The sequence below is a fragment of the Haliotis rufescens genome, unplaced genomic scaffold (assembly GCF_023055435.1).
Source record: "Haliotis rufescens isolate VD_foot unplaced genomic scaffold, xgHalRufe1.0.p SCAF_5, whole genome shotgun sequence".
Lineage (NCBI taxonomy): Eukaryota > Metazoa > Mollusca > Gastropoda > Lepetellida > Haliotidae > Haliotis > Haliotis rufescens.
In genome coordinates, this window is record NW_025964223.1 from 12492230 (window position 1) to 12510891 (window position 18662).

Sequence of the window (18662 nt, forward strand, 5' to 3'; positions counted from 1 at the left end):
CTTATTATGAATCGACCAGAACAATTTAGAGACTCGATCCCTCGATCAAATTGATCTTGTAAGCTCCTGATATTCAGAAGTCAAGACGATTTTATGCTGTTTGGCTATCGGAGATTCACAATCAACACCAAAATAACGTAATTAACACTAAATTAACGACAGTGTTAAACCACATTAAAAGAGACGTCATCGAATACATTTTAGCGACCAGGAAATCATTACATGGAAGAGTTATACCCCTTTGTTTACGTCACCGATTTATGTGCACATGTTCGGTTGTCAAGATCAACAATACAAAGCTTGGCCTACAAATCGGATTTGTTTTACTGTGTGCTCTTGTCTGAAACTTTGATAACACGGATACGATTCAGATGCAAGTCGCTTGCCAGGCATTTACACAATCGTGAATATTTCAAAGGTAAATAGATCAAAGCGTAGTCGTAGGAAATATGATAAATTAATTTTACCGCCAGCGTCAGCATGTTTCAGTGTCAATATCTATAGTCTCTATAGATACTGTTCATGTTGAAAAAAGTCCTGTTTCTATCAGAGTGATAATATTGGTTTTCTTTGAACCTTCTTTAAATATGCGTGTATTACCGTATTCGACGTAATAAGCGCCGAGGGCGCTCTCAAAATTAGAATATTATTTTGGTGAAAATAAAAGTTGAGTTGAAAGATAAATTTCGTGGTTTATGCTGACAGCCTGAAATATTTATGTACGATAGATATATTTTTCCAGAATTTAATTGCCCATAATTAAGTGTGCTTATAACGCAAGAGTGCGTATTATACGCGAATGAATAAGTCTTGTGTACATTAATCAATCGGAAGGGGTGCTAATTGGGATTGTTCACTAGCCAATATATTAGCAAATATCGCCGTGGGCGTTTATTAGAGTGGGGCGCTTATTACGTCGAATACGGTATATCAATATCTACATAAATGGTTTAATATGTCACTTGATTTTGGCTAAGGCATCACCTATTTACCGTCTTGACAATTGCATGCATGATCAACTTTTTTGGACAGAATCAGTTTGGTATGATTTCGATTTCTCATTCATTTGTATGAAACATAATTTGAAGTGTACTCTTGTACAAGGGCATTTGCATTTATTGTGTCTGAGAAGATCAAAACCACTACAAAACTCATAACAACCATTTGCCTATATATTTCTATCATTATGTGAATATGGGTACCGTATTCGATGTATTAAGCGCCCAGGGCGCTCTCAAAATTAGAAATAGGGGGCTCTTATTAGAATATTATTTTGGTGGAAAAAACAGAGTTGAAAGATAAATTTCGTTGTTTATGCTGACAGCCTGAAATGTTTATATACGACAGATATATTTTTCCAGAATTTAATTGCCCATCATTGAGGGTGCATATTAAACACGAGTGCATATTATACATGAATAAATAGGTCTTGTGTACATTGATCAATCGGAAGGGGTGCTAATTGGGATTGTTCACTAGCCAATATATTAGCAAATATCGCCATGGGCGCTTATTAGAGCAGGGCGCTTATTATGTCGAATATGGTAAATGGCAAGATTGTCTTTTGCCATTTTGGAAAAGTATGCACTATTTTGTGTGTGAATAGCTTTCCTAGGATATGTTTCTAGGGAACAAGTGAGTAATCTGTGAACCTCACATCATTTATTGCTTTCAGTGTCATTGAAATGAACCGTAGTGAAATTCCGAGGTTTAATGATATTAACCAAGAAAAGTGCATACTGTAAAACATATGGCCAAGAGGTATCTGCATGGTTTTGCCATTTCAGAGTTACTACAGTAACAGTAAAGTTTGTCAGTTAGATCATGTATAGTCATATATTTCTGGTTTTCCAGTTGATGCAATGACCCAACAATAAGACTTGCAAAAATGTTTATAATCTTTAGTTTCTGTGCAATTACTTTTAATCATTCATTTTTTACAACTGATTCCTTTTCAGTGAAAAAAATAGATAAGTTTCAAAATGGGTCCACTGCCAAAAGGTAGCAGAAACATCCACATCAACAAGAGTCATGGCCCCGACACCAACATGATGAAATTCTACGTTACCCAGAATTCCACCACACACGGCAGATTCTGGGACAACTACAAGCCAAGGCAAGGCCGCCACACTGGGACTGGCTACAAATCCAACTTCCGCCCTGCCGTGTACTACAGTCAAAGATTAGATGAAGTCGATAATCCAGTCATGGGGTGAGGGTGTTTAATTGAATATCAGAGACTATAGTTATAAAAAATGTATAGCTTAGTTTTGTGGCACGGTATACTGTCACTAATATATGATGAGGGATGTACTATTTTTTAAAATAAAATCCATGTTAATTATTATTTCATTTGTACAGACAAATGACCAAAGTACTTGTTACTAAGTTCTTTTCTATTTTAATGCTTTATTTGGGATGGTGGTGGGGGCACGGGTGGCCCAGTCATCTAAGACGCCGCAATTCGCTGTGCAGAGTTGCGTCCCCTGGACACACCAGAAATCTATAATCATGGGATCGAATCCCGGTTCGCCCTGATTATGTTTTTAGGTTTGTCAGCAGCTTACCCGTGCTTGTGGCTTTCACCAAAGTGGTAAACGTCTGAGACCTGCATCACTTCGGGCTTTCCTCCCACATGAAGCTGACACGCCGTGATATAACTGGAATACTGTTAAAAGAGACGTTAAACCCAACTCACTCACTGGTCCATCACTGATTTAAATTTTTACTGGATTATATAATTTTACTGTTAATAACAAGAACTTAAAGTATGAACCTAAGAGAATTATAGATTATTGGCCCCAACTGAATTTTGTTTGTAAACCCAAAGTATCACTGATTTACTGTTATTCCAGTTAGCGAATAAGTCAAGAGGTTATCAGTTAATCCAATTGGTAGTAGGTCTATATGTTATTTATTACCCTTAGTCTTTTAGAAAACTACCATAGTAGCTCTGTCACACAGCATCTTTTTTTGCGTAAGGGTGCCGAGGGCTGTTTTGCCATCAGTCAAACCAAAAGGTGTGAATAAGCCAAGGAAAGTTAAACAAAAATCAATAAAACTTTATGCAAATTATTTCCCTCATATATGTACCCAATTTTGTTTTTGAAGATTAATATTAAAAATTTCCCTTTCAAGTCGCATCTGTGGAAACAATTACGTGAGCATGACAACTAAAGACTTCAAGCCCTACCAGGAGAATTCCGGCCTGGAACCACTGCCAAGGTCAGCACATCAAACAGACTCCGGCTTTGTCAGACAAAAGCCAATCACAAATCCCACTGAAAGGGAGGTAAGTCAGATCGATACCTGGGCTTCTGTTTCTTTAAGATGAATTAGAAGATTAGAAATTACAGCATTTGTTCCAGTAATGATAACACTAGACTAGTATATGACCTTTATAGCTTCTTCCAGTGCTCTATACAGATATGCCTACCTTTACAATTTTATATTTTAACTTTCTAACAGGTAAAATGTAAGTGCAGCTTGGTTTTGAAGTCTGGAGCAAAATTGTTTTGACTGATTTTGTCATGATTTCTTAATTCAATAAAGTGACGTAAATATATATTTGGCCTCTTTTGCAAACATGATATTGTAGGCTTGTCTGTTCAAACAGACCCTATTTTGCTCACTGCTAAATAGAAGAGAGTATTCTTAAGTTCTAATCTTGAGTCAGTGAATCTTACAGTGAATTTATTTAACAAGATTCCAAACATTTTTCAGCAATATATGTGTATATACTGGAAGTTATGTTTCATGATTTTACCTTTAAGGCTCTGAACAATGACCAGTCTCAAAATTAGATTATTATTGTTGTACTACTGTAGAATAGTTTCTAATATTATTTTTCATCTCCTTTAGATAGTTAAAATAGTTCAGTTATAGAACAATTTTTAAAAAGTTTGATTAGTTAGAAAAGTTTAAACAAAAGGTACATTCCTGTTTTTGTCTGAAAAAATTCTTTAAAGTTTAGTCAAACCTTTATGTAGATTTTAAGAAAAATATTTACACTACCTCATGCTTGACATAAGTGGGGAACAGAATGTTGATTGGGTGGTCACAATGACCGTGGTCAGTATTTCCGTGGGTGATCTTCATAGAAGACAGGCCTGGCCCAGTTGTCAAAAGTGCCGCAACTCACTGTGCAGAGTTGTGTCCCTTAGGTGTGCCAGAATCCTATGATTGTGGGTTTGAATCTCAGGATAACCCTGATTGTGATTCTCGGTGTGTCCATACCATGGGTTTCACAAGTGGGGTTGTGTCTAACACGATAATCACTTCAGGCTGTCCTCCCACATGAGTGAGTCATGAATCAGACTGAAATACTGTTCTTGATAAGTATCATTGGACCTGTTGTCCTGTTGGACCTATCAACCACTGGTTGGTTTAGTCCATGATCAATCATTGCTATTAGGGCTGGGATGAGTCCAAATTTACTACCCGGGTAACGGGGTACCCACACCCCTATTACCCGACCCTACCCGGGTACCCGCTGTAGGTCTCAAGAGTTGGGTACAAAATGTCTGATTGGGAATAGTTTGACCGTAGCCCTGGACAAAATGTATGAAGTTACACATATAAAACGACCTGGTCATACATACACAGAAGTTGACTGAAGTTTTATCTTTATTCAAACATAAAAGTCAGAAGGAATGTGTGCATCGTCAGAAAGAAATACGAACTTGTGACTTGTAATGTAACCACATACAGTTGTCGATCATTTTTTTCATTAAACAATATATCACATGACTAACCACAGGTCCGGGTAGTCCTCAGTACCCACCCGACCCGAGTACCCGAGTTACCCGTACCAGCCCTAATTGCTAAAGCTGTAACATTACAGACACTGGTATATGACCTACTCAATCACTCATTAGTCGATGCATGACACTAATAAGTCATCTGAAAATAGAAAAAGTAGAAAACAGGTTTTTTATTTAATACAATGGGAATGTACCTTTGTGTCTTAATACTGCTCTTTGCTCCTCTATAATGCTTGTCTGTCTCTCCGCCTGCTCTGTAGGTGAAAGGTGTTTTTGTAGACACTCGTGCGGCAAGCGCGCCGTCAGACATCTTGCCGCGAGGCAAACCTCTTCTTCACAAACTCAAGCCTAAGGACCCTGTTGAACTTGAGAACAATGGCTATGTAAGTAGACAGGAGCGTCGTCTAGCTTCACATCATGTACAATTGTGAAGTATATTGGATTCACTCCAGGGATAATTCTAGGCTGGGGCCTTGTGCTTTTAGCCCCTAAATTTGAAAAAAAGGCCCACATTTGAAAATACAATGGGTCATTTTAACATTGTGCTGTATGGGCAAGTGTGGGTGTACCTCTGGAATATTTGAAATTTTCACATAAAAGGCCCATGTCAGAAAATTCCTAGAGTGAACCCTGTAATACTGGATTCCGTATAATGGTTTGAACCATTAAGTATTTACTTAAGTTATCGTTGACGTTGGGTATTGATAGTTTTCTTTGGGTATTCAATATGTTTAATATCAAGCTTAATTGTACTTTAAAGATTGTATTGGAATAAAAATTTGAGGACAGTATCTGTGTTAATGGAGATGAATATAAGAAAACGTATAAATTTTATGGATAACAACTTCTGGTTTATTACATGTATGACGTTTCGAAGTAGATTCTTACACCGTTATCAAGCTGGAGTGACTACAACCGTGTCATGAGAGGTAAGAAGAGAAGGTTATAATTACCTCTCTTCACTTGGTTGTGGTCACTCCGGCTTGAAAACGGTGTGAGAATCTACATCAAAATGGACCCGTGAAGATCCGGGGTAGAATAGGTCTTCAGCAACCCATGCATGCCGTAAAAGGCGACTATGCTTGTCGTAAGAGGCGACTAATGGGATTGGGTGGTCAGGCTCGCTGACTTGGTTGATGCATGTCATCATATCCCAATTGTGTGGATCAATGCTCATGATGTCAATCACTGCATTGTTTGGTCCGGACATGATTCTTTACAGACCGCCTTCATATAGCTGGAATATTGCTGAGTGCTGCATTAAACAACAAACAAACAAACATCAAAACATCACGATGTGCAGTAAACAAGAAGTTGTTATCCATAAGTTGTACGTTTTCGTACTCACCAACTTCTAGAATGCCAATCAAACAGAGATGAATCTACCTCGCGTGTGTGGACATGGTTTGAGATGAAATCTGTCTGCCATGATCTTGGAAGTAATCACATGACATTTAGGGCTTTGAAAATACAAAGGTTATAATAGGGATAATTGCTTTTGCATTGCTACGTTTTGTACATCAGTGGATCACAAGCCATGACAACCTTACCACCTGGTCTGCAGAATGCAGAGAGAATCTGATTAAAGTCAACTTATTTTCTGACTGAATATATTATGAATTAAATGAATGCAATATTCATGTCACCTTGTCAGATAATCCTTCAAATCTGTGACCGAGAACAAAGGGTAATTATCAAATAAGTTATGCCTACATCAAGACATGTCCAGAATAGTTGACAATGAATCTGATTCCACATCGTATTTCAATCAATCAGACTGCGGCAGACACACATGGATTGCTGTGTCAAATATTTATGCATAAATTAATCAGTTGTTTATCATGTTGTTAGCAAGTGGAGTTAGGAAGGATGTGAAGTTAAAATCACCACAGCTGGATAAGGCCATTATTTGTTTTTTTGTTAGATCACGGATATGACAACCATATGTTCATTATCAGTGAAAGAAAGAAAGAAAAATCAGTTGCACTTTTATATCTTTCTCAAACACATCACTCACACAATTCTTTTTTCTGGTTAATCAGTTTTTAAGAATCCTCAACATCAATCCGATGCTTAGTTTGAGGTTCATAGTCTCAAAATAGATAGGTGTAGCTGATTGTATGGATAATAATTATGTGCCTAGTTTGTCCTTGGTTGTATTACACAGACTTTGCTGAAGTTAACTCTCTTGGTCTAAAGTGCGACTCATACAGGTCGGCCTGTCGTGACGACCTGCCGATTTCCATGCATTGTACAACATGTTCCGCGGCTGTAACGAATATCGGCTAATCGATTTGCTGCCACGCACACGATTCAATCTGCTGATTCGGTGTCGATCTCATGATATCTCACGGTAATTTGTTTCCATGGTATATAAATGCAGATAGTGAGCCACAAAACGCTCGGTTTCCTCTCTAGAAAAGTCGAGGCATGGTTTCTTCGCAGCAGACGAAGCCATGTTTCCCGCTTGTGTGGAAACAAATATCACCTGACATCAAAATGTAATTTGATTGGCCACACCACATCCAACTTGTCGATTAGCTAGAACAGGCTCTACACACTCGCGATACAATCGATGCGGGTTCGAGCGGCCAATTTGTCCCTTTTGTCGAATTCAGTCAGATGATACGATTGGTCGAATTTGGCATATCAATTCGACGAGCCGACCTGTGTGAGTCTGCCTTAAGAAATACCAACATTTCACACACTTGTAAGATTTAAGCCATCTAAGGTTCCTTGAGGTGCCACATGATGAGAGAATTTACATAAACAGCAGAACTGAAAAATGTTTTCGGAATAGTTTATTAATACAATGTGAAATGTGATTTAATCTGGATTGCTTAACTTTTTATTAGGAGATGTTTTTTGTGCATATTAAAAGAAATGTATTTTTTTTATTTGTGATCTAAAAGTCTGGAGAAGCTAAGAAATATATCTAAATAATCTATCTCATTCTCCAGGGTCCCAAATCTATGATGTCTGAAACACACGAGAGGTTCAAAGGTCTTCGAGGCAATAACAGTAAGTTGTGCATCATTGATATTCCCGTGCTCTTTGTTTTGCATTGTTTGACCAACTGGACGGATAGCTTGTTTCTTTTTTATTTGACTCCAAATGAATCTGCCCTAAAGTATTCAAAATTCAAATATAAGCATATCATGAATACCATGGCGGATCCAGAAGGGGAGAAGGGGTGGGGAGCACTCCCCCTTCTTTCAGACACCTCACAAGTTAACTGTGCCCTCCGTCAAGTCACTTTGTTACTTGGGTATCATGTGTAACCCCACCCTCCTCCCCACCCCCACCCCCACAAATACACACATTAAAATCCTGGATCCGCCTCTGGTATGGACATGTGTTTGGTGATAGATATTGCAATTTTGATATCCTTGTATATGCAGTGACACCCTGATCCTTCTTGATGGCTTCTGTTGAGAATCCATATCAATCTCATTCAAATCAGATCTTATCCATAATCAGATGTCAGATTTCTAAAACCATTCAGGTGTCCTGGTCATCTAAGGTGCCGTGATTCACAGAACAGAGTTGTGTCCCTTGGACATGCCAGGAACCTATGCTCAGGGATTGAAATCCTTGATTCACACAGATTATGTTTCTAGCTTTGTCAGCACCATTCTCCATCTCCTGATTTTACCAAAGTGGTAAAGGTCAAAGACTTCACATTGCCTCCCACACCTGACACACTGCAATATAACTGAAATACTGTTCATACTGCCTAATAAACCTCATACCAACCCTGGTTTTGTGTGTATTTCTTCTATTTTGTCTCTTGCATCTCCACATTCCAGCATATTGTATTTCGAGTTTGCTGAGTGTGGGTAACCTCACCTGAAGTGTAACAGGGAACATCCTTGTGTGTTGCAGTGGATCTGAGCCAGCTGACGGTAGGGCCTCAGGAGGAGACAGGATTCACCCACAGCTACAGTGTGGAGCCCGTCACGTTCCAGCCGGGGTCGGCCTTCAAGAACGAGCAGCCCGTAAGTGGAGATCTGTTCGTAGTACCCAGAAGGGTAGCTGCAGGAACTATCTCTGTGATGCTCCCTGGAAGCCATTTTGATATTGACTTATAAATACTACACAGAGTTACGAACTGTGCCATTGTCCATGGCTCTGTGTAGTATTTATTTTAGTTATGGGCTGTGCCATAGTGTATTCCGATTTTAAATATACTACCGGTACTCAAAGTTTGCTAAGGATTACCACTTTAAAACATAATACCGTATTCGACGTAATAAGCGCCCCGCTCTAACAAGCGCCCATGGCGACATTTGCTAAGATATTGGCTAGTGAACAATCCCAATTAGCACCCCTTCCGATTGATCAATGTACACAAGACTTATTTATTCTCATATAATATGCACTTGTGTGTTATATGCACCCTTAATTATGGGCATTTAATTCTGGAAAAATATATCTTTATATTTTTTTTCTTTTATTGTTTTTAGAAACACGCACCTGTTACATAAATGGGCTTCTGCCCAGGGTAGCAGAAAGCCCATGACATAAAGCACCACTTATCAGTACATCTTACTTTGTTTTGTTTTTTTACAGAAAATAATATACTTCTCACTCACACATTCACTCTTGTTTATATATCATACTAGCAAATATGTTAGCAAATATCATCATGGGCGCTTATTAGAGCGGGGCGCTTATTACGTCGAATACGGTAATTACTTTTCAAAGTGATGTTAAACTCACTCACTCACAAGGTGTAATAAGTTATTTCAGTGCAGATATAATGTGGCATTGCTCAAGAGGAGTATGCCTAACATATGTAAATTGCATGTATTTTCATCAAGTGGCTTTTCTTTGTCCAGGGTTATTTCACGGGTCGTCCGACAGGCATTAGCATCATGAAGACCAGCTTCCTCCCGACAGAATACCCCCGGGTAAGCATCCCTCTGTATTACTGTTGTCCTTATTCTAAGTTGTCTTTTATGTTTGTTGTGATGTTATTTGTGCATCAAGGGGAATAACTCTTCCATACAAACGTTTTCATTTCCCACTTGTATTTATACATTTGAAGTATGTGTTTGGAGTAAAAACCTTTTCTGAAAGGATACTTCATATATATTATAAGGGTAACGCTATTTTCAGGGCATTATCATTTGTAGAAGCACGAGGTCTTCCATTAACTGCCCGATGAAGGAGGGCAGTTGAAAAGACCGAGGGCTTCTGCAAATGATAATGCCCTGAAAAATAGCTAGAATTTAATGCTAAAATGGATAGAATTTGTTATCAAATAAAAAGAAACAACAATATCGGTTTTGAAACATTTACTGCAATCAACACGAATGTCACTGACCTACTTTTACAAATATAGAAATGTCATAGAACAAACCAGATGACGTCACTATTCAACGTGACGTCACTATCCCTATCCTATGACGTCACCTAACAATGGGCGTGATAATGGCCCGTCGGCAAACAATATGAGGGCATTATCAAGTTACAGTGGCCCGCTCATTTCTGATAACATCCGGGCGGTTTAATGATAATTCTATCCATTTTAGCTATAAATGTCAATAATGGTCTGTTATGTATGTCTTACAAATGTAATAAGTCATGATGCTGATCGAAGTGTAATAGTACTTTGTTTACAGTTGCACATCCTTCTCACATTCGCTATGTGGCTGACTGCTTGAAAAAGTAGATAGGTATAATATGTTTTATGTATTTTTGTACATTTTCAGGGGAAGGAGCCTCTGCCAAACCTAGCGGCGCCATCCGAACACGACTCTGGCTTCACTCGGGAGAGAGCCAAGCCCCTGTATGTCCACAGGCGGATGGGAGACGTGAGTGCTGGGAAAACCTCGCTTGAGCAAGAGGGAGATGTTATATACTCTGACCAATAATTTCAAAGGGAAGTGGTCAGGGTGTATTACTAACTACATTTTATTGAAAAGTTTGAGGGGAGGGAAACAAGTCTTCGTAAGATATTGATACTCTGGTGTTCGTTTGATGATGAATGAATAAATGTTTTTGAAATTAGGAATTATTTGGAGGTCAATTTTATAAAAAGAAATGGCGAATATTTTGGGAGGTCACAGAGTATTTTATGTTGGTTGGGTGAAGGTTCTGCCTGTTTTTATAAGATTACTTTATGGTAAAGTTGTAAATCCAATGATATTTTGGCAGAAGGTTTTGGGATTAACATATTGCTGTAGGGCTGCTGGGTGATGCTTGTAGCCTAGACCCACTTCTCTGTTGCAGGCCTATGATAAGGCAGGAGACATCCCCAGCATGAAGCTAGGTCAGACACTGAAGCGAGACCCCACAGAATACATCAACATGCAGCACCCAGACAACCACTCCAGGTCAGTGTGTGACAGTATGGGACAGTGTGTGACAGTGTGTGACAGTGTGTGACAGTATGTGGCAGTGTGTGACAGTACATGACAGTGTGTGACAGTGCATGACAGTACATGACAGTACATGACAGTGTGTGACAGTGCATGACAGTACATGAGTGTGTGACAGTGTATGACTACATGACAGTACATGACAGTGCATGACAGTGTTTGACAGTGCATGACAGTACATGACAGTGTGTGACAGTACATGACAGTGCATGACAGTACATGACAGTGTGTGACAGTACATGACAGTACATGACAGTACATGACAGTGTGTGACAGTGCAATGACAGTACATGAGTGTGTGACAGTGTATGACTACATGACAGTACATGACAGTGTTTGACAGTGCATGACAGTGCATGACAGTACATGACAGTGTGTGACAGTACATGACAGTGTGTGACAGTACATGACAGTGCATGACAGTACATGACAGTGTGTGACAGTACATGACAGTGCATGACAGTACATGACAGTGTGTGACAGTACATGACAGTGTGTGACAGTACATGACAATGCATGACAGTACATGACAGTGTGTGACAGTACATGACAGTACATGACAGTACATGACAGTGTGTGACAGTACATGACAGTGTGTGACAGTACATGACAGTGCATGACAGTACATGACAGTGTGTGACAGTACATGACAGTACATGACAGTGCATGACAGTACATGACAGTGTGTGACAGTACATCACAGTACAGGACAGTACTTGACAGTGTGTGACAGTACATGACAGTACTTGACAGTGTGTGACAGTACATGACAGTACTTGCCAGTGTGTGACAGTACATGACAGTACATGACAGTACATGACAGTACTTGACAGTGTGTGACAGTACATGACAGTACATGACAGTACATGACAGTACTTGACAGTGTGTGACAGTACATGACAGTGCATGACAGTACATGCCAGTACATGACAGTGCATGACAGTACATGACAGTGCATGACAGTGTGTGACAGTACATGACAGTGTGTGACAGTGCTTGACAGTTCATGACAGTGTGTGACAGTACATGACAGTACATGACAGTGTGTGACAGTACATGACAGTATGTGACAGTACATGACAGTGTGTGACAGTACATGACAGTACATGACAGTGTGTGACAGTACATGACAGTGTGTGACAGTACATGACAGTACATGACAGTGTGTGACAGTACATGACAGTGCATGACAGTACATGACAGTACATGACAGTGTGTGACAGTACATGACAGTGTGTGACAGTGCTTGACAGTTCATGACTGTGTGTGACAGTACATGACAGTGTGTGACAGTACATGACAGTGCTTGACAGTAGATGACAGTGTATGACAGTGTGTGACAGTGCTTGACAGTACATGACAGTGCAAAGAGAGTGATTCAGAAAAGAACGGAAACCTTTTCCTATTTATGATGTAGCTCTTAACCTCTAGAAAATGAAACTCAACTTGAAATTTTCCAGGCATTGACAATTGACTACTTTGTATATTAAATATTACTGGTTTAATTGATGTTGACTGGATTTTTATTGTCAGCATCCCTAAAATGTCATTTTACAAATGAAATTGAAAAATTGAAACCATTCATATTTAAATTGAACTGACAGAACAGGAGAACGATGTATTTCTTTGACAGTCGACAACGATGTTCTGCATATATTGATACCACAATGATCTGTTCCCGTCCCCAGTGTGTCGATGAACGTGTACCGTGGCCAGCAGAACCCTGCACCCAGCGAGGCTGGACGTCTGGGCCGGACAGCCACTGGGCAACAGGAAGCCTCCGGCTACAGCAACAACAGTGACCGGTTCATCCAGACGTCGGATGACCCACGGAGATTCATCACACACTACATGACCAGGTAGAGCAGTCTGGGACTTTAACCTCTTTAAGTCTAATGCCTTTCGGTCTTGTAAGCTAGACATCCCATATAAAAAGATGGAAAGACAGTTTCAGGCAGAAAGAACATAATACATAGCAAGCAAACTTTTAAGGCTTAGAAAAATGAGAGAATTGGTTCACGTGCAATGACGTTTGAAAATATAGTGCGGGCGGGCGGGCGGTGGTTGTTTTTTTAAGCTTGTTCAAACTAGTATGTAACCAAATAAACAGTTGTGTACCATCAACCTGGGAAAGGGCCTCCCTACATAAACAAGCATACAAACTCTATTGCCACCATGACCATAACACCAGATGCGCAGTAAAGCAGTGCACATGTAAGGGGAAGTAACTGCGTGCTGTATTGGATCACAATGTTTTTAAGTATAAGTATTTTTTATTTTTTTTATAAATAAAAATTCAAACGAAATGTGCGGCAGACTTTATGATGATGCGGGGGCGGTGCCTGAGAACCAAGACTATTATTAATTTTAGCCTAAGGTAATAAATGAGATTGACTCAGTATTTTGTAAAGAAGACAACAAATGAGAAGTGATATTACAAATCGTGGGTACAAATATCTTGTCCCCCCCCCAGGTTCAATGACATCACCCCCATGGGTATGGAACGTGAAGGTCACTGTCGGGGTGGCGTGCAGCACCAGAAACCAGATGGGTTCACCAAGAGCACTGCCGTCCATGGCAACGGTGCCGACATCAACACCACGGATACACTGCGGCGTCTCGAGCCATATGTTTCCAGGTTAGTACCTTGTGATCACAGGCAACATGCATTAGCATCCTAATTTCTTCATAACAAACTAGTATGAAGGTACTAGTACACAGTTAACACTAGCCACTAGTTTGGAGCCTGCTTAGGTACTTCTGTGAGGTCAACATTAGCCACTAGCCTGGAGCTTGCTTAGGTACTTCTGTGAGGTCGACATTAGCCACTAGCCTGGAGCTTGCTTAGGTACTTTTGTGAGGTCAACATTAGCCACTAGCCTGGAGCTTGCTTAGGTACTCTTGTGAGGTCAACATTAGCCACTAGTATTAGGTCAACATTAGCCACTAGTGTGAGGTCAGCATTAGCCACTAGTGTGAGGTCAGTATTAGCCACTAGTGTGAGGTCAACATTAGCCACTAGCCTGGAGCTTGCTTAGGTACTCTTGTGAGGTCAGCATTAGCCACTAGCCTGGAGCCTGCTTTGGTACTCTTGTGAGGTCAACATTAGCCACTAGCCTGGAGCTTGCTCGGGTACTCTTGTGATGTCAGCATTAGCCACTAGTGTGAGGTCAGCATTAGCCACAAGCCTGGAGCTTGCTTAGGTACTCTTGTGAGGTCAGCATTAGCCACTAGTGTGAGGTCAACATTAGCCACTAGCCTGGAGCTTGCTTAGGTACTCTTGTGAGGTCAGCATTAGCCACTAGTGTGAGGTCAGCATTAGTCACTAGTGTGAGGTCAACATTAGCCACTAGTCTGGAGCTTGCTCGGGTACTCTTGTGATGTCAGCATTAGCCACTAGTGTGAGGTCAGCATTAGCCACTAGTGTGAGGTCAGCATTAGCCACAAGCCTGGAGCTTGCTTAGGTACTCTTGTGAGGTCAGCATTAGCCACTAGTGTGAGGTCAACATTAGCCACTAGCCTGGAGCTTGCTTAGGTACTCTTGTGAGGTCAGCATTAGCCACTAGTGTAAAGACAGCATTAGCCACTAGTGTGAGGTCAGCATTAGCCAGTGGTCTGGAGCTTGCTCAGGTACTATTATCCTAGAAGTTATTTAAAGTATTAATATGTAGCCAACTTCATCCACTAACCTGACGCTTACTTAAATTACCAGTAGAGAGTCACAGTTTTAGCCTAGCATGTAAACTAAAAATAGTCCATGTTAAGATCTGCTGAAAATTATGCTGAAAGTGAAAAAGTATATGCAAATGTTTTGATGCCACTGTTTTTACTGTTGTAGAATTGTTAGCTTTTATGAAGTTTGTGAATATATTCTTTTAATATGTTATCTGTTTCTCAGCTCTGTTTGAACTTTGAATGACTGCCGGGTTAAAGAGAAGTAAATAGAAATTGCCACTGTTTTGTTGATGATTTTCCAATTCGTTCCTGTCATTTTTCAGGAGTATTAAGGCAAGAGATGTGTTTTTTGACGATCATCTCCACGACACCAAGTCTCACCGGCTCACCATGTCAGCTGTGGCGCACTGATTTCATTCTGGATGTCAATAACACTGAAACAACATGTCAGTCAAAACTGTGATATTGTCTTTATTGTAATCGAGTTGTTGCACGCTGTTGATTTTTATAGAATTATAGGAGATCGTCATTTTGTTAAATTGTATATTTTGAAATCTACGACATTGGTTATGCTAAGATCTTCAATAGAAGATTGCTTCAGAAAAGTTAAAGTATGTTGATTATGTATAATATATTTTGTCTTCATACACATAAGAAATCAAAAGGTTTTAAGGAATGCAAATCATGTAGGTACTCTGATATCTACAATTTGATACTATACATATTATATTCTGCATTGAAACCTTTTACACTTTCGTGCCAATCAACTTTTCGAAGGTTTGGCTGTATAAATTTCTCTGTGCAATTTTGGAATAAGTAAAACTTCCTATTGTGACTATGCAATAGAAGAAAAGCTCAGCATTTGAAATTTGTCAATCATTAATAGTGAAACTGCTGTCTTTACAACACCATCATTTCCATACGTCATAATGTACATAGATCTCAAGGTCATATCCTGTATTTGTAAGTACTGTATACTGTGTGAAAGTGTGAAATATCTTGTGTTAAATTACACTGACAATTATTGTTTGCTCAATACCGTAGTATGCATTATTATGTAGTTTGACATTCTATTTGAGAGAAACTGTTTCAAACATAAAATCTATTTAAAATCTGGGTGTTTGCCTCAGTGGTGTTTTTGATGCTCTGTGAAGACTTTGTGTCAAACATCAAGGTATTTTTGGTTAATTTCAATACAAATGTGATCCATCTTTGATTTTGTGAGTGCACACAAACTTTCACATCTGAAATGTGGTTGCTTTCTAAAACTCTCCATGCGCAGTTTGTTTATCTTCTCTAGATAACGTAATGTGCCAATTTAATCTAACTCTTTGCTCATTTGTGATACTGCTGGAACCTATGCAGGGGGATTTATTATATATTTTTATGATCTTTATTTATAACTGTCTCTAACATTTTAGCTCAGTTGTAAGAATTCTTGAGATCTGATAGGAAGATTTCATCTTGAATGTTGAAATACTTCCTTATTGTTTAGCTCAATATTAATACGTTATTGTTAATCATTTCAATGTTCTCCAAATGTACTTCTACACTGATACTATCACATAATTTACAAAAGGTATGTCTTGTTCTGTCACACACAAACACAATGCATTGATGAAGTTCAGTTTGTTATTAAAGGAGGACTTTGCTCTGAGGTATGGGCCCACTTGCACAAAGCGATCTTAGCGCTAAGATGATCGTAACTGCCATACTTTAACATAGGCTTACAATAGTTGTAGCACTAAGATCGCTTTGTGCAAGTGGGCCCTGGTGTCCAGTTTCTGACATGTTTTAGATTCTGTGATTAATATCAGTGTGAAACTGAGACAATGTCTGCGTACTTTCTATAATCATTTTGACATCACTGGCTACTTTTAGTAATCCAACTGCTGAATTGAGTCACAGAAGCTTGCAGTGAGACTTAAGTCAATTTGCTGGGGCTGCCAAGTTGCCAGTGCCTAGACTCCCTTAAGACAGCTATGTGAAGATAACTAGACAAAGTCATGGATGTTTGTCTCTACTGGAATAAACTTGGTTTTTGTTACGTCTGTTGTATGACAATAAATCATGGAACACTTATATTGTTGTTGATTTATCATTCCAAACTGGCTTCCACAAAAGATATTGCTTTGCAGGCCATTTTGACATCAGTGGTTACCATGACAATGAAATGATACCCTCTGCCGATGAGGCGGGCCAACTGTATTTTTTACACTCAAGACACTGGTTATTATTTACAAACTGAAAAACTTGGAAGAATGATTTTAAATGATAAATAGAATCTCACCCTTGTGTCTTTTTAATATCAAATATAACCACATTCATCATTAAAGGTATAAATCTCTTTGGCAAGTGGGGGGCACAGGTGGCCCAGTCAGCTAAGGCGCTACGATTCTCTTGCAGAGTTGCATGTATGAAATTAGGTAGTATCAACGTTTGTGATCGAAAATCGGACAACATGACAGCTTATTGTCTCTATCACTAAACTGTTTCCAGGTTTGTAAGCACCATACCCTTGCAAGTGGGTTTCACCTCTAAGACCTGCATCACTTCAGGATTTCTTCCTCATTAAGGGGTGCACGGGTGGCCCAGACGTCTAAGGCACCGCGATTCGCTGTGCAGAATTGCGTCCCATGGGCATGCCAGAAACCTATGATTGTGGGTTTGAATCCCTGTTCGCCCAGATTATGTTTCTAGGTTTGTCAGCACCATACCCATGCTCGTGGATTTTACCGAAGTGGTAAACATCTGAGACCTGCATCACTTTGGGCTTTCCTCCCACATTAAGCTGACATGCTGCGATATAACTGGAATGCTGGTAAAAGCGGCGTTAAACCCAACTCACTCACTCACTCACTATCCCCAAACTGACAACAATAAACAAACAACTCCATAAACAAGATAAGAGCGGCACCAGCTGTCAATCACATTAAAACTTTATTTCATATAAACCAAATGTTGAGGACATTCTGATGGCTGCATTCCTATACACAGAAACCAACTCCTATCTAGAACAGGCAAATTTAACCAAAATCAGTGAAGCTTGCAAACAAGGACATGACTACTCTCAAATTTTTAAATTCATACTTCACAAACCGGGATATATCAATCTAACTGACTCATCGCTGACTTAGATGTTTAACCTTGGCATTAACACATTTTGTACAAAATAATAAATTTCAAATATAAAGACATTTAAATAAATGAATATGTAGATATGCAAAAATAGTCAAAAGTAATGGTAGTAATCTCTGGGTAATGTTAGAACCATAGATGGATAAACACAAATTCAGTAAATGTGTCTAGCTTAATGACATTGATAATAAATATAATTTTGCATGTCCGGATTAAGTCAGTGCGCAGGCGATATCCTCAGAATGACTTGCATGGTCATCATAGGGTGTCCGGACTCAAGTCGATACTATCGCTTCAAGTAGCAAAATCTTGTATTTTTTAAAGAATCACTGCAATTTAATTTCAACAGAATCAAACTTAACTGGAAAAGGAATGATTTGGACTCCAGTAAGTTACATAGAGAGTTAAAACGCTGTTGTTGATAAAACATTTGATATTGATATGGAGCATATCTGAAATATTCATCACAGATTTCTTAAAAATCTAACTTAAAAAAATAAGTTAAACACTTAAATCATATACACATCTTCACCTCAAAATAAATTTACAAATTCAATAGAAACAAAGCCTCTGAAAATAATTTACTTGAGCTTCATATGTAAACCAGGGAATACCTCTCTATAAGCTGCTACTGGGATCTCACATATTTACATCAATGATCATAAATTGTTTTTGTAAACTGAGCTGGAACAATATGGTA

The 18662-nt window shown here is 39.2% G+C and overlaps 1 protein-coding gene across 2 annotated transcripts; it reads left to right on the forward strand.

Annotated features, from left to right (window-relative positions):
* Positions 1-264: 264 nt before the first annotated feature.
* On the forward strand, positions 265-16906 carry LOC124138228 (protein phosphatase 1 regulatory subunit 32-like). 2 transcript variants are annotated; one of them, XM_046504775.2, is made up of 12 exons: positions 265-418; positions 1959-2212; positions 3139-3292; positions 5024-5146; positions 7724-7784; positions 8649-8761; positions 9605-9676; positions 10481-10582; positions 11001-11104; positions 12838-13008; positions 13623-13787; positions 15148-16906. In XM_046504775.2, exons 2-12 carry the CDS (start codon positions 1983-1985, stop codon positions 15233-15235), a joined length of 1383 nt encoding a protein of 460 aa, XP_046360731.2. In that variant the 5' UTR covers positions 265-418; positions 1959-1982; the 3' UTR covers positions 15236-16906. The 2 variants fall into 2 exon arrangements, with proteins under 2 accessions (XP_046360731.2, XP_046360732.2); XM_046504776.2 differs by lacking the exon at positions 5024-5146.
* The last annotated feature ends 1756 nt before the right edge of the window (positions 16907-18662 follow it).